We start from the raw sequence: 16,855 nt of genomic DNA, 5'->3' as shown, positions 1-16,855 counted from the left end.
ATAAATGTAAAATAAATGTAAAATCTCTGGAATGAAATAATGATAGAAATAATGTCTCCTGTATTAGAAAAATCAACTTGTAAAATAATAGCTATCTTTTCAAGTCTTACTGGACAAATAAATAAATAATATGAAATAATGTTCTAAATAATACCTCTTCTGTATTAGAAAATCCAACTTTGAGGTCCCCGGCACCTTTATTAGACATAGAATCACACACACACACACAAGGAAAACCGGACATTATCATCAATTTATAAACACCCCCCGTGAAAAGTGGACATGTCCGGGCAAAAGAGGATGTTTGGTCAGCCTAAGTTATGAAATTGATTGTAAATCAGTTGAGACGTAACTTAACATTAAACGTGTCTGTGTGTGTGTGTGTGTGTGTGTGTGTGTGTGTGTGTGTGTGTGTGTCTGTGTGTGTGTGTGTGTGTGTGTGTGTACATTTAAAAGCCAAACGACCTAATTAACGTTAGCATTAACAAGAAGTACGTTAACGGTTAACGTTAGCAGTGACCGTAAACAGCATAGGGCAACAGCGTCTGACCTCGGAGGCAGTAGTTTGACAACACTTAACGTCCTCATGACCACTGAGCAAACGCTGTCTGCTGCTGAAGACCAAGGGGTGGTGTTAAAAGCTCAGGAAAAAGCGAAACAGACATTTTGTGAACATAATTTAGTCTAATAATCATTCATAGCTGTGGCCAAGACTATGCCTGTCTCATTGTCATATTTCTTAACTTCACTTTTTTCCTTAGCATTTCATTTGTCATTAGAAGTAAGTATGACAAAACACAGCATACAACAGGGCTGCAAACTGTACCATTTATGAGTTTTCTACACATTTAGGGAGCAATTTCTTGCAATTCAGTTTAAAAAGTATGTCTGGAACTTGTTATGTGTTGTGGTAAGCTTCATGTGTTAGAAATGTACTTCTAATCTTTATAAAGTGTTATTTATAATGTTTATAATGTTGTATCTGGTATCATTGTGATCCATGGCCGTCAACACATAGGGGTAGATGTCACTTATTCTGTGTTAATGTGGTGATATGCAAAATACATAATTCGGTGATGATGGAATGTAAAATGGCCGCCTAGTTCGCCATGAGGTGTTTTTTTGATGGCTCAATTTTTTAAAAGTTCAGGGCGCAAAACTGTACAACTGTACCAATTTTATGTTTTTATTAAAGAGTGAAAAGTTAATCTCAAATTTGCCACAAATAACCCAGACTATAAGGGTCGTTCAAACGTTCACTTGGATTCAACAATGAACTCATTTGATTTTGGCGGTCAAAGGTCAAGGTCATTGTGACCTTGCGTCCGTCTCATCCTTGTGAATGCAATATCTCAAAAAGGCCTTGAGGGTATTTCCTCAAATTTGGTACAAATGTCCACTTGGACTCTGGTGAACTGATTAAAATTTGGTGGTCAAAGGTCTCTGTGACCTCCCAAAATATGTCTTTGGCCATAACTCAATGATTCATATGCTAATTACAATACAATTTCACACAAATGTGAAATAGGATAAAATAATGAAGTGATGACATTTTATATCCAAAAGGATTCACTGTGAATCATAATATTATGCAAAAAACACTTTCCTTATTCAACATCATAACTCAAAACACAAACACAAGGAGAGACATTTGGTGTTGGATACTAAAATAGTAAATACTAAATCTTGGGTGTCAATCTTGAAACTGTAATAATTGTGTAGTTCTTATGTGCTACCAGGTGGATGATGTGTGTTAAGCTTTCACATTTTAGAATTTATGGCTTCTTTGCAGCAACATCCATCTCTGAAGCATTGTCAACTGTCATGGCTGCATATGAGTCTGGACAGACATGGATGTAAATTGTAACTGCAACTTGACTGGTTCAAGGAGGAAAATAACTTTGAGGCAGTAATTCTAGTTTTAAATACACAGTCACAGTTTGTAAGTTCATTTTGGAAATGAAAATAAGAGGAGACACATCAATAATTGGCATTATTGAAATGCAAAGAGATCAATTTTCAATAACGGTGGTAGGTGACATAAAGAACATACATCCTATCCTGCATGTACTGCATGATATGTCCTTTTAATTTTCCAGGTAGAAACAATGACAGCTAAGAAGATGCTTTGTGAAATATTGAATGATTTGAGTCCAGAGGAGCTTGACAAATTCAAATCACTCATTGAATTGGAGAAAGACATCCCACCCATCTCAAGGAGTCGGCTGAAAGCGGCAAACACACAGGACACAGTGGAGCTGATGATGGAGACGTACAGTGAAGAGTGTGTGGAGTTGACCAAAAAGATTCTAAAGAAGATGAACAGGACCGATCTGGTGCAGAGATTATCAGACACTGGCTCAGGAAGCAAAGGTAAAGCAAAGAAGATAGAAATGTGTGAAAATAATGTAAAAATGTAATGTAAAAATAGGAACATTTTTCAAGTTTGTGTATATTGCAAGAACAAATACAACTAAAGCCATTCAACACTGTTGGAAAATCTTCAAGTAACACCACATATCATTATTAAAATTCTGTCACTGTTAAGGAGGTTTTAGTGTCGCTTTGGGATGAGTCATTTCAACAATAAATAAATAAAAACAATAAATGTTAATTAAGCCTGATGTTATATAAATTACTAATAGGTCATTTTCTACTTCTTTTCTCCTCAGAGAAACAGCGGCCTTCACTGATCCAGAGAGTGAGTAATCACTCTGACTATACATAATGCAGTTTGTCTTCAGTATAGCTGAGCAGATAAGCAAAAAAATCTTTCAAATCTGGAAAGAAGCACCAAAATTTGACTGAGTGTACCTCTTGGGTAATTCTTTTGAAAAATCCCATTAGCCATGTAAATTTCAAAATGGCCACCATTTTTAAAGATGGCCGCCATTTCAACCATCTTTTATGACAGAACTTCATTTTCTGGGCCAATTTCAATGATTCTGGTGTCAAATTATAAGTTTTTAACTATGGAAAATTCAAATTTATACATCAGAAATCCTTTTTATATCTCTTTATGCCATTTACTCAGAATATTTTTTAAAGTAATGTACAAAATATGCATAAACACAACATTATTCCAGCAAAACGTTTATTAGAAATGTACAAAAATGGTCAGTTGATTTGCTCATGAGAAGCTGAATATGATCCTTTGCTTACTACTGCACATATCATTTGTACAGCATAGCATAAAACATACAAAATGTAAAATGCAATTATGTGTAACCTGAACATTTTAGAATCAATGTACATTTTTCACATCAAATTCATCTGTAACGTCAATAACTTTAACATTCTAGACTCAACAGTTGTGTTAGACTATATAATCAACTAAACTATGCTCTAAATAACCTATGAAACAGAGCCTAATCTTCACATCTGCAGCTACACAGTGCTGTGCAAGCAAGACCAAAGTGGTAGCATTTGCACCTTCCATGACATTCAAATTTGCAACCACACTTGGAAAAATGTATTTTTAAAATTATTTTTTTATTTTTAAAAAAAAAAAGTACATTAGCTATATAGCTAACTCGGGCTGAACGGTTGTGTTGTGGGTTAGGGTTATAAACTAATTTAAAAACAGTGTGTGGGTCAACTTACCCACTGGCTCATGGTAAGCCACTCTCCCCTATGCCATGTGTAGCAGCCAGAGATCAGTAAGCATAATATTTTCTTTCAATGGCTGAAATATAGTAGAAGGAAGCTTCTTGGCCTCTCCAATACAATGAATCTGGCCTCTCTGTGGTCAAAAATGTATGATTAGATATCAAGATAATACTTATTGGACAATTTTATACAAAGTTGCCCCCAAAATAGCATTTCTGGGATTGAATTGGCGGCCATCTTGGAAAAAATGGTGGCCATCTTGATTTTTGCGTGGCTAATGGGTTTTATAAAAAGAACAACCCCCAAGGAGTATTTTTGCCAATTTTGGTGCTTCTTTCCGCTTGTGAAAGATTTTACTGAAAAAATGCAATTAGCTGCTTAGCTAGTAGATGAAGACTGAAAATTATCCTCATCCTGAACTTTGTAATTGATGATACAAGCAGTTTTTTATGCAAGGGAGAAGAAAGGACTGGAGCACACTGATCAATTTACAGCCTTTAATAGTGCAAACAGACTAATGTTTCAACACCACTGTGTCTTCATGAAAGTCAAAGAGCCTTTTTGACTCACTGATGAAGACACAGTGGTGTTGAAACATTAGTCTGTTGGCACTATTACAGGGACATTGCGTAGCATTTTCAGTTGTTTATTGGCAAAAATCGATGTCTGCATTCATAAATATGTCATCATTGGTGCATTATTACCTCCACCAATAATCTGACTTATTCTCGTAAAAGGAGAATTTCGGATTTATTTGTACATTGAGCAAGTAAGTCGTTTGGGGGGTTCCATAACGTTCCGCCATCTTGAAAATACATCCGCCAGCAAGGAACATATAGCACTACCAGGGAATAGCCCTGCCTTCAGCGTTTTCGTTGAGAGCCAGGCCAGCGCTGCGTGACTGAGAAGCCGAAGGAGAGGAGCAAGAGGCGCTTCGCTACTACACCGGCACTACTGCAGCAAAACAAAGTCCCACTCTTTGAGCATAATGCAGGATCATGCATATGCAGCATCACGGGAGACGGAATCCTCGTCGCCAAGAGCAAAAAGGAATCAAAAAGCCAATGTGACCGGCGAATTCAAAAAACGAGGGTCAACATTGGGGTAACCTTTCCCAGGTGGAAAGAGCTGCTGAAGGAGAAAGGTAATGCAATCACAGGCCAGCGCCGCTGTCAGCGGCGCAGTGATGCGAGGAGAGGGATGAGGTGTGTGAGATTGAGCCACTTGTCAGTTGTCAAAAGACAAGACGTGATTGGTTTGTTTAGATTTACACCTGCTCCAACAGTCCTATGTTGTAAACACAGCCAGCATGGTGAGGAGGGGGTTTGTCAACTGGCATCACGTGTGTCTGTGTAGAAGCCTGAATGAATACTCAATACTCAAGTATCGGATGACATGGTTTCATCAATGTTATCATAGCTTTTTGGTACACAGTGGCTACCATTTTTGCAATATGCGTTTGAAACAGTGAGGTGCTAGAGTGCGCTCACCGTTTGAATGCAACATATGATTTCAACGTTAGATGGGAGAAATTCCTACACGCTGTGGCTTTAAAGGCTGTAAACTGATCAGTGTGCTCCAATCCTTTCATCAGCCTAGGAAAGTCTATGTCCTTGAGCTGAGAAGCACCTTTTAAAATTAAGAGGCTCAATGTAGTTTTTATAGAACCGTCTTTTTATGTGTTACACCCAGGCAATGAAATGAAATACAAGTCATCAAGCTGTTTATGAAAATAAAATACTTACTGTGATGTAACTGATACTCTTACCACATCCACATTTCTAAAACACAGACATTAATGTGATGAGAACAGCTGAGAAAATACACATTTCCTTTGAATTTACCAGGTGGAAACAATAGCATCTGTCATAAAGCAGCTTTTGGAAACACTGGCTGGTATGGGTGACAAGGAGCTTGAGAAGTTCAAGAAGGTCCTGAGTCAAGTTCACCAACATGAACACTTCTCAGATATCCAAAGGAGGCTGCGAAATACAACAGACGTGCAGGACACTGTGTTTTTAATGGTGCAGATTGATGGCCAACAGTCTGTGGAGACAACTAAGGAGGTTTTAAAGAAGATGAAGAGGACTGATCTGGTGCAGAAGTTATCAGACAGCAGCTCAGGACCCAAAAGTAAGACAATAAAGGCAACAACATCTAAAATTGGTCCTTAACTTAACTTATAAACTGTCTTCTATTGACATTGTAAATAATTAGATTTGTACTGTAGAGAAAAGAAGACATCATCTTGCCCTCGGAACAGTTTTATGACTGATGTGAAAAACGAAAAAAATATTTGGGATGGGGGCAAAAAAATCAGATAAATTATATGTAACTGCTGATGAGATTTGGATGTAATTTTGTGTTGACGTTTTTGTATTTATTTTTTCTACAAAGCAGTATTGTCTGATGTCAGTCACCTGTTTTTACTTCATTTCTGTCTCCTCAGAAAAACACTCAGTGGATGAACGCCTGTCTGCACTGATCCACAAAGTGAGCAATGTCATATCTGTGAGACCACGCAGAGTACAGCTTTTATTAAATAAGAGACAGGTTTAAATTCATATCAGCGTTAATGATAATAAATTAAACCAAACTGGATGTTTCTCACAGTACTGAAGCTAAGATCAATTTGTGCTCATTAATATTGCTATTGTCAAGTTATTGTGTTTTAAACAGTTTTTCAAAGATTTAAACAAAATGTTAAATATGAAAATGATAGGATGTCTCCATTTTGCTGCCACCTGTTTCTGCACTGACGTCATCAACATCTGATGTTCAGATTAGGAGGCTCATTTCAGTTTATGTCAGCACAGTGAAAGAGTTACAGCCTGTAAATAAAATTAATCAGTTTACAGATATTAAATAGATAATAACTAAAAGTATCAGGAGCTCAGGTGGTCTTGTAGAAATATTAAAACATTCAAATGCCTAAAATAATAATAATAATAGTTTATTCTTTGACCATATTCTTGTAATTTTCCAGGTGGCAACAGTGAGGGCTGTCAAAGAGCTGCTTTTGGAAACACTCAGTGATTTGAGTAACGAGGAGATAGAGAAATTTCAGTGGTTGCTGCAGTTCACGTTCTTCCAGAGGAGCATTGAACTCCTCTCATGGGGTGAACTGAGCCCTGCACACATCCCAGGGATCCAACAGCAGGAGACTTCCATGATACACGATGTGACTGATGTGATGTTGGAGAGATGTGGTCAACAGTCTGTGGAGGTGGCCGTGGAGGTTTTGATGGACATGAACAGGACTGATCTGGTGCAGAGGCTGTCAGAGACCAGCTCAGGACACAAAGGTAAGATAAAGAAGACAACTGTCAACTTAATATGTAATCATAAATAAATATGCACTGCAACAAATCTTTTCAGCTGTGGGTCAAACAAAATGAAGTGCGGCTTATAGTGTAAAGCAATGCAATAACAACATGTTGGCCCACCATGATGGCAAAAATACCAACAGTCTCAACTAAAAACTGAATATCAGCTTCACACATATACATACATACACTGCCACAGAGCGTAATGACTGTTCCTACCTGCTGTCCCAACATAAGTTCATAAGTTCACCATCTGTGAACTTGCCGATACGCCATGAGATAGTTTCCCCAGTGACTTTTTTTTTTTTTGCCTCTTGTTCCTCCTCGGCTCACGATTTTAATGGTGTGTTATTATCTCACATGCCCGATCACAGAAGCAGGTGTGTTATGTCCGTGGAGTCTTTCACCCTGACCAGAGGGCTTGGAGCAGGAGAGGAAGTATTTAAATCCTTTATTCTCGTAAAAGTATCTAATACCACCCTGTAAAAATACTCTGTTACAAGTGAAAGTCCTGCATTTATAATATTACTTAAGTAAAAGTATGTAAATATAATCAGGAAAATGTACTTTAAGTATTACAAGTAAAAGTACTGTAAAAATGTCCTCTGTGACTGTTGTAGTCCTCTACTATACAGTGGTGGAAAAAAGTTTTCGGACACCCCATGCATTTGTGAAATATTGCATTAAAAATCACTCTTAGGTCTTCAAGTGCAATTTCTTTTAGTACAGTCACAGCCAAAATACTAAATAAATCCTAAAAAAGCCATTAAAAACTTAAAATTGATTGGTTCCATAAAAATACATAAGAAATTTTGAGTATTGGGTCATTTTGGTACCAGTGATGAAGGTCGTTCTTTTTATTAAAAGACACAATTTTTGTTGCCAAGCTTCGTGTCTACATAAAGCCAGCACATTTGAAAGTTCTTCAGACACAAAAATGGCTAAAACAAGGAACCTAACGCAGGAAACACGCCTGAAGATAAAGATTCTCAGCCAGGAAGGATACAGCTGCCGCCAGATAGCCAGGAAGTGCAGATGCAGTCCTTCAGCAGTTGGATACACTCTGCAGAAATACAGACGAACCAACAGCTTGGAAGACAAACCAAGATCTGGGCGTCCAAGGGTTTCTTCAGCAAGAAATGACCGCATCCTGATCCGCATGTGCAGGCAAAACCGCCGAATGACATCACAGGAGCTTCAGCAGCAGTGGTCAAACCAAACTGGTGTCCAGTGTTCCACCCGCACTGTACGTGGCCGACTTTTAGATCATGGCTTAAGGTCCTACAAGGCTATCAAGAAGCCCCTGATCAATGAGAGACAGAGGTTAGCCCGGCGTCGTTGGGCCCAGGCACACAAGAACTGGACAGCCAGGAATTGGAAGAAGATTTTGTGGTCAGATGAGTCCAGTTTCCAGCTTTATCTTCCTCCTACTAATGTGAGGGTACGCAGAAGGCCAGGCGAAGCATTATCTCCAGCATGTACAGTACCTACTGTCAAGCATGGTGGAGGCAGTATCATGGTTTGGGGATGCATGAGTGCTGCTGGTGTTGGTCATCTCACTGTCTGTGATGGCACATTGAACTCTACCAAGTATTGTACCATTCTCGAAACCCACATGCTCCCTTCTGCGCGTGCACTGTTGCGTCGAGTGGAAAACTGGATGTTTCAACAAGATAATGCCCCTTGCCACACATCCAAGGCCAGTAGAACTTGGCTGCAGGAGCACAGTATCCAGGTCTTAGAGTGGCCAGCTCAATCCCCGGACATGAGCCCCATTGAAAATCTGTGGTGGATTATCAAAAGGTCTGTTAAGCATAAACCAAAGAATTTAGAAGAATTAAAAGCAGTAATTCAAGAAGAATGGGACAAGATTACTCCTCAACAGTGTGAAAGGCTCGTTGGGAACATGCCAGCCAGGATTAGAGCTCTACTACGTGCCAATGGCAGGACTACTAAATATTAATTTGATGATGTGATGGTTTATTTATTTTTTGTTCAGTTTTGAACACATTCTTTGTTATTTGTTGACTTTGATACCGACAATGTTGAGAACTGACATATTGAAACTGTCAAGAATTTAGTTTTGTTAGTTTTTCTTGTAAACAATAAACAAAACAATATAATTTGTATGTGTTTGTATCTGTCTAATGCAGCCACACCTTTTGAAACACAAAAAAGATTTTTCCACAAATATTTCATGAGAATATTTGAGATTGTGTAAAATTTTAAGGGTGTCCAAAAACTTTTTTCCACCACTGTATATGATATCATAAGATGATTTTGACTCATGCATTAATGTAAAAGCATGATTTTGCTGTTGTAGTCGGTGAGGTGGAGCTCACTAATAATTATTTTCAATATGGGTTAATCTGCTCATTATTTTCTTCATTAATTGATTGATTATTTGGTTTGTAAAAATTCTGGAAATAGTGAGAGATAGTGTCACACTTACCCAGAGCCCAAAGTGACACACTCATGTTTGTTTTGTCCAACCAACAGTTCAAACCTCAACAAAAAAATTATTAATTAATAGAAAGCAGCAAAAAACAGAAAACCCTCACATTTGTGAAGCTGGAGCCTTGAAATGTCTTCGCAAAAAAAATGACTTAGATGATTATCAAAATAGTGGCAAATGTATTTTCTGTCAATTCATTAAGTGACTCATAGTTCCAGCTGTGCTTGTACATTGTCATATGTTTCAAGTGCAAACTCTTAATTTGTAAAGTAACTAGTAACTAAAGCTGTCAGATAAATGTAGTGTAGTAGAGGTAGATGGTAGCATGAGAAGAAAAGACTGTACTTACAGTACCTGAATAAATGTGTTTAGTTACATCTCACCACTGAGTGCAGCTTATGTCATCTTATCTTCATGAATTTGTGAGTATGACTTGACTTGTGACTTGTTTGACTTATAGCAAGGTCTCGAAATGACTTGCTTGATTTTCACCACAGTGGCTTGGGACTGAGACTTGAAGGATATGACTTGAGACTTGCTTATTACTTGAACATGTGTGACTTACTCCCACTTCTGCAGTCCACACACTTGAAACTGAAATATTACAGGCTTTTATTTTCAGTATGACACTCAGGACAAGAACACATAAAGGTGATACTCGGTGTATTTATTACAACAATTAAACTGTCATTAAATGTGTTGCAGCTGCAGGATCATCAGCTGAAGCTTTTGGTGTGAGTACCATGGAAGGAGGTATGTGTCCTATAACTTAATAACAAATATTATTCATGAACTAAAAACAAAGTTTCCTCTAAGCACTGTAGTTATTTTAATTTACATGTCAGATGAATGTTTAATACAGAGTTTAATAGCGATGAAGTCAGGTGAAACCATAATTGATTTTTATGATGTTACTATTAAGTGGATTTCTTGCTCATTTTACCAATTCTAATGTAAATCCTTGATATTAGAATTATAACAGTCTGACAGTGTCTGATTATAAAACCTTATGTTAAATCAATCATTCATTCATATTTGCTCTGTCCTCAGAGAAACACTGTGTGGATGAACATTGTCCTGTACCGATCCAGAGTGTGAGTAATGTCACTTCTGTCTAACTTTAAACTAAAGCTCAAACAATTAATTGATCAGCTGATCGACAGAAAATAATCATGATCATTTTGATAATTGATTTAACATAAAGTCAACTTTTCTATCAAAAACATCTTTATATTGTTTTGAGGATTTTCTGTTTTTCTCTGTTTTGTATCATTGTAAACTGAATATCTATCTGGCTTTTGCTCAGACAAAACATTTGAAGCTGTCAAAGTCGTAACTTTTGTAGGAATAATATTATGTCACATTTGCTGAAACTGTCGCTATATTCTGAAAGAAGTACATGAGACAGTCTGAAAAAAATCATTCTCTCTAATGATATTTACTAGAATCAGACCGTGGCGCGGCAGCAACAATCAATCAGAGACGAGGAATCTCTAATCAGAAATAAAATAATTGTAAAACAGGATGAAGTGAATCACTGTGATTTTGTTTAAGAAATGTATACAATTACAGTTTGTAGTAACATCACATGTGATCAAGTGTATCAGTACTACTTACCTAAAACACAGACATTGATGAGATTCAAACAGAAAAATCTGTAATCATCCCAGCAAACCAATTGCACTTTTATCTCATGAACATTTGACTTAAATTTACCAGGTGGAGACGATGACGTCTGTCATAGAGCTGCTTTTGGAAACACTGGCTGGTTTGAGTGACGGGGAGCTCGAGAAGTTCAAGAAGGTCCTCCTGAGTCAGCCTGACTTCCGCAGAGGCCTCTCAGACATGTCACTGATGCTGCCAGAAATAAAAGACAGGCAGGTCACAGTGTTTTTAATGGTGCTGACTGACGGCCAACAGTCTGTGGAGATGACCAAGGAGGTTTTAGAGAAGATGGAGAGGACTGATCTGGTGCAGAGGTTGTCAGACAGCAGTTCAGGACCCAAAAGTAAGACAACAAAAACAAGAACATCTTAAAATCACAAAACTGGTCCTTAACATGTGTCTCATTAGTTCATAAGTTGTGTCTTCTTCTATTTACATTATAAAAAATACGATTTAAGAGGGGGCAAAAATGCCTGTTGAACTAGTTTAAGTGTAAATTTGTGTATTTACATTTTTATAAAGCAATATGGCCTGAAAACAATGTTTATTGTCAGATGAAATGTTTGATCAGTCACTAATGACTTTTACCACTTTTCTCCTCAGAGCAACACTCAGATGAACACAGATCTGCACTCATACAGAAAGTGAGTAATGTCACATCTGTCTGAATTCATACAAAACAGCTTTCATTAAACAGATAAAAATTATCATCATCTTGAACATTTTAAATGATATGACCCAAAGTCAGGATCAGTTAGACTTATTTATTTATTTTTCACGGAAGTGAAGCTGCGTTCAGGTCGAGCTCTTTTGCAATAAATGAATCCAACAGTAATGATATGATATTTTTATCACTGAGGATGAGATGAGGAAATGTCAGCATGAACATATTCAACAACTTTTTTCATCAATATTAAAGAGAACTTTATCCACCAGAAACATCTATTTATTGTACTTCAAACCACTTTTTACAAGAAGTAATGAAAATGATTTTTTGAGCCGCTGTGACTCATTTCAGTGTGAGCTGCAGCCTGTAACTTAAAAGAAAAACAATTAACCAGTTCATAAGAATTAAAGGAAAGAAGGAAAAGGGAATCATCTTTTGATTTTTACTTTTTCTTTCTTAGTAAATAAAAAACAACAAAACATACTAATCAATAAAAAAAACTGAACAAACTGTAATTAATACAACAGCAATCACCAAATGGGTCAATACCTTGTAGAAACACCTACGTTTACACACATTGCTGAGATGCAAAGAAACAACTGTAATTGTCCCAGTGGATTAAATATATGTCCTATAAATGTATTGATTATTTCAGGTAGCAACAATGGCAGCTGCTATACAGCTGCTTTTGGAAACTCTGAATGGTTTGAGTGACAAGGAGCTCGAGGAATTCAAGGAGTTCCTGCAGTGGATTATCTTCAGAAAGTACCAAACAGAAATGTCATCACCATTCAGACTCACAGAAGACAGAACAGAATTAGTGGGTCTGATGTTGCAGACCTACAGCCAACAGTCTGTGCAGTTAACCAGGGAGGCTGTAAAGAAAATGAACAGGACTGATCTGATGCAGAAGTTTTCAGACAGCAGCTCAGAACTCAAAGGTAAAACAAAGACGATGTAAAACTGTCACATTACATAATGTCTCATAAATGTCCAGTAAATACATTTTATGATTTATGATAAAAAAGTAAATCTGCTTGAGTACAAACTGTCATCACCAATGTGAAATATAAAAAAAACTGGGGACAATGATCAATCATACGCGAAATAATCAATTAAATCAACACATCTCTCCCACAGTCTGAACAAAAACTGAATGTTATCACAGCGCTCAACACTGCCAGCCTGTCAACCACTTAGTCACCCTATTTCTTGAGTAACTTAGATACTGTGCAGTTATATGTCAGTTTAATAATGAAAATGTGCCATTAAAGATGCCAAAATTGTTTGTTCGGGTTCATTTGGTTCTTTGTCAGTTGAATCAATTTGCATATTTGTTTGTGATGTTGACGGGTTTGTCAAACTTTTTACCCTACAGTCAAACAACTGAATTTGCTTCACCATTGTGCCTAAAACAATTCCCTCTGAGCACGCAAATAAACACACCGACACACATGCAGTTCTTACTGTAACAACAATACTGAAATATCACTAAGACAACAACCATGACTAATTGATATCTTTAGGGTGTGTTTTGCTGTTTGCTGTCCCTATTTTGTTTATGTGAAAAAGTGGTTGACACTGATGGCAGCCAAAGATCAAGAATTGGTTGTTAATTTCTCAAAATATTTGCCAATGGCATCCTGGCTATGTTCCCCTTGAGCCCTGATACAGGTTCAATAAGTTTAGTATTTGTTGCAAGGCTTTTGTGTTGGATTGCTTTAGATTGTGATTGTGTTTATTAATTGGTTTTCTTTTTCTTTCCATTTTAAAGAGACTGAGCCTCATTAAAGTCTCTATAAGTGCGTTCACATGGACATGAATAACTTGTTTATGATCAGGTTTTTGGAGTATCCCATCCATGTGTTTGAGCATGTAAACACCATATTCTGTTTATGAGAAACACAAATATGCTAGCTGAAGAACAGGGATGTATACAGAGAATATTAATAACCAGGTTTCTCTTGTGCTTAAGTAAACACCATATCCCGAATATGATCATAACTGGGATAAGCCTATTCATGTCCATGTAATCACACTCTATGTTAAATTAGATTATAATTATCTGAGTCACTTTAAATGTCTTTTCTCCTCAGAGAAACACCCTGTAGGTGAACATCAACCTGAAGTGTTGGGGGAAGTGAGTCTGACTTTACACCACATATCACCTGGATGCAGGTTGAAAACCATCCTCATCCTGAACATTATAGATGATGATACAAGTGTTTTAAATTGGATGGTTCTCACAGTTTTAAGTTTGAGCTCTTCAGTCATAATGTTGTCCAAAACTGACATTATGAAAAGTAAAAAATGTCAAGTGGAATAAAAAATTTCTTTGAGCTACTGTTACAGAAACAATGTTATGTCAGATCAGGTGGTAGAAATCAGTTTACACGATGAAGGGAATCATCTTTTGCTTTGATGCTGCTAAAGGAATGAATACACAGATAGTACTTTCTTTTCAATGTGTACATGCTGCCTCTGGGAAATATTATTTGAGAGTATGAAATTGTTTTCCATTGCTATGCTGATGATACTCTGCTATATATTTCATTATCATCTGCTGATACAGTCTCAACTGAAAAACTTGTCATATTGACCAAATGAATACCTGAATTTGCTGCAACTCAACAGGGACAAAACGCAGGTTCTAATAATTGGTATACTCATTTACAGAAGTTGGCTCTTGACAAAAAGCATTAATTAAAAAACCTTTAGTGTTATCTTTGATTGTGACCTATGCTTCGAACCCCAAGTGAGAAACATCACCAAAAAGGCATTTTTCCATCTCAGAAATATTGTCCTTGTGTAACCTCTTCTATCCAAAGAAGACAAGGAAAAATTTCATGCTGTAATGCCTTGTTCTCGAGCCTCTCAAAGAAATTTTTAAACAAACTTCAGATGATCACAAATGCACAGCACTTCTACTCACCAAGACTAAACCTTTGAGGAAATGTTCCCCTGACTTTAAAAGGTCTTCATTTGCTTCCTGTTCATTTTGGAATTCTTATTATTATTTTGCTTTTAGTTTTTAAATCTCTTAAAGAACTGGCTCCTGAGTATTATCATTATGATCTAGCACCTTGAGTTGCACTTGCTGTTTGAACTGTGCTTTGCAAGTAAAATTATCATTATTATTATTGTTATTGTTATTTGTAAAGAAAATGGGGTAAAAATAATCAATTAGTACAGATATTACCAAGTGTATCATTGTCTTTAGTGATCTTCCAGAATTTTTTTTAAAACATCTATACACTACGTCTAAAACACTGATACTGGTGAAATGCAAAGAAAAAAAATCTTTAATCTCAGTTAAGAAGTGACACGATTACTCAATGTATCCCTTGAATTTGTCAGGCAGCAGCAATGGAAGCTGTGAAGAAGATTCTTCTGGAAACACTAAAAGATTTGAATAAGAAGGAGCTCAAGAAATTCAACTCATTACTGCAGTTCACGTACTTCCAGAAGGGCCTTCCACTTACCTCATGGAGCAGACTGAAGCAGGCAGGCAGTGCAGCAGCATTAGTGAGTCTGATGGTGGAGAACCAGCAGTCTGTGGAGGTGACCAAGGAGATTTTCATGGACATGAACAGGACCGATCTGGTCAAGAAGTTGTCATCAGTCATCAGCTCAAAAATCAAAGGTCAGAGAAAGAAGACAAAAACTGCCACAATACACAATCATATGTTTCTCATAAATGTTTAATAAATAGATTTTAGATTTCATTGTGACATTGCTTTCAAATCTTGTTTAATCTGAGAAATATGAGAACATTAGGAACAGGGAGTGGTTCAACAACACCACATTTATTTCTATGACTGCAGAATAATCTTAACAACAGTAGTATTTGTCAGAACTCTTTAAATATCTGTTAGAATATGTACAAAAACTGATGCAATCCTTTTCTCCTCATATTTGTATTGTGTGCAGATTACAACCCTACAGTCACAGTTTTCTCCCCCAAAGCGGCACTGATGAAATTTGGCTTTTCAGTGAAAATGAACTGTGTGGTGTTAATATACAAGTCCAACAGACCATTCCTCACATTCCATGTTTACCTGATCCCACAAGATCCTGCTCTACAACAGGTTATTTCATACCGTACTGTCACCAATACTAATAATAGTAAGATACAGCACAGGCAACCATGTTGGCCGCTTTAACCTTGGACAAACTTTGTGTTAATAATTGTTTTCTTCTTTCCACAGGAAGTGGACAAGAGGGAATTATCTTATGGATTCACAAAAATCCTAAAACCACATCCAGAGAAGCCCCTGAAAATGCGTGATCGTTTCATCCTAACAGCAGATGTGGATGGTGCAGAAATTTTCCCTGAAGTATGTTTTAAACTGTTTTTCAATTAATGAAGTTAGCTGTGATGAGCACAGAACAATAATTGCTTTATCAAATATTTTAAACAAGAAATCATAACAAAATTATCAGACTTCCACTCACTGTTTGGTCTCATGCAAAAAATGAATATGTCTGGCAAGATTGCTGGTCAACGACAACACAGTATGACTCTGCCGTATGTGTCCTGAGTGATGAGAAAAGGGCCGGAAATCCTCGGTGATATATGACACAGTCTCTATGGTGAATATGAGTTGTCACCATCAGGAAGTAGGTACACCTTTGTGGACTACCTGTGTTAAGAGGTCCTGTAAAGCTTCCACTACAGCTCTGCCAACATCTGAATGCAGGGTACCCGCGGATCCTTGAAAAGTCTTAAAAAGTCTTAAATTCATGTATCTAAAAGTAAGGCATTAGAAATGTCTTAAATTGGTCTTAAATTCATTACTCAAAGGTCTTAAAATTGTTGCGGAAGGATATTTAATCTGACTTAATTTCTTTTCTTTTTTTTTATTCTCACGGCACTTTTCTGTGAGTGTCCATGCGCCGTCCAATAACGGCGCGCGCTGGCGGTAGCACATACACAATGAATGGGTTTGTCGGCGGAGGTCTGTGTGAAAAGGGCTTAACGGCGCGCGCTGGCCACCTGGCACTCAATATGCTGCTGTAGTGGTTTGTTTTCCAGACGTGAGTATCTTTGAGCAGTGAAAGTTATTATTTATGACTTTTTACTTGTCGGCAGTGATTTGTTTTCCACAGAGCTCTATGTGCGAGCATTTTACT

At 37.2% G+C, this 16,855-nt stretch overlaps 1 protein-coding gene across 8 annotated transcripts in view; it reads left to right on the top strand.

Annotated features, from left to right (window-relative positions):
* The first annotated feature begins 2,057 nt into the window (after window positions 1-2,057).
* The window catches only part of LOC126391181 (uncharacterized), a 65,536-nt gene continuing 50,738 nt past the window's right edge, over window positions 2,058-16,855 (top strand). For 3 of the 8 annotated variants that reach the window (XM_050045750.1, XM_050045747.1, XM_050045745.1), the window contains exons 1-14: window positions 2,066-2,373; window positions 2,673-2,701; window positions 5,457-5,742; window positions 6,059-6,102; window positions 6,596-6,914; window positions 10,096-10,143; window positions 10,441-10,484; window positions 11,110-11,398; window positions 11,659-11,699; window positions 12,378-12,663; window positions 13,819-13,862; window positions 15,080-15,365; window positions 15,653-15,810; window positions 15,931-16,059. In XM_050045750.1, coding sequence (XP_049901707.1) covers window positions 2,109-2,373; window positions 2,673-2,701; window positions 5,457-5,742; window positions 6,059-6,102; window positions 6,596-6,914; window positions 10,096-10,143; window positions 10,441-10,484; window positions 11,110-11,398; window positions 11,659-11,699; window positions 12,378-12,663; window positions 13,819-13,862; window positions 15,080-15,365; window positions 15,653-15,810; window positions 15,931-16,059 — 2,268 coding nt within the window. In that variant the 5' untranslated portion in view covers window positions 2,066-2,108. Of the gene's footprint in view, window positions 2,374-2,672; window positions 2,702-5,456; window positions 5,743-6,058; window positions 6,103-6,595; window positions 6,915-10,095; window positions 10,144-10,440; window positions 10,485-11,109; window positions 11,399-11,658; window positions 11,700-12,377; window positions 12,664-13,818; window positions 13,863-15,079; window positions 15,366-15,652; window positions 15,811-15,930; window positions 16,060-16,855 lie in introns of all 8 variants that reach the window. The other 5 variants (XM_050045749.1, XM_050045748.1, XM_050045744.1 and 2 more) reach the window with 5 other exon arrangements.

This window comes from Epinephelus moara, chromosome 6, assembly GCF_006386435.1.
Source record: "Epinephelus moara isolate mb chromosome 6, YSFRI_EMoa_1.0, whole genome shotgun sequence".
Lineage (NCBI taxonomy): Eukaryota > Metazoa > Chordata > Actinopteri > Perciformes > Serranidae > Epinephelus > Epinephelus moara.
Note: the sequence above shows the minus strand (reverse complement) of the source record. Positions and strands in the feature narration are given on the sequence as shown.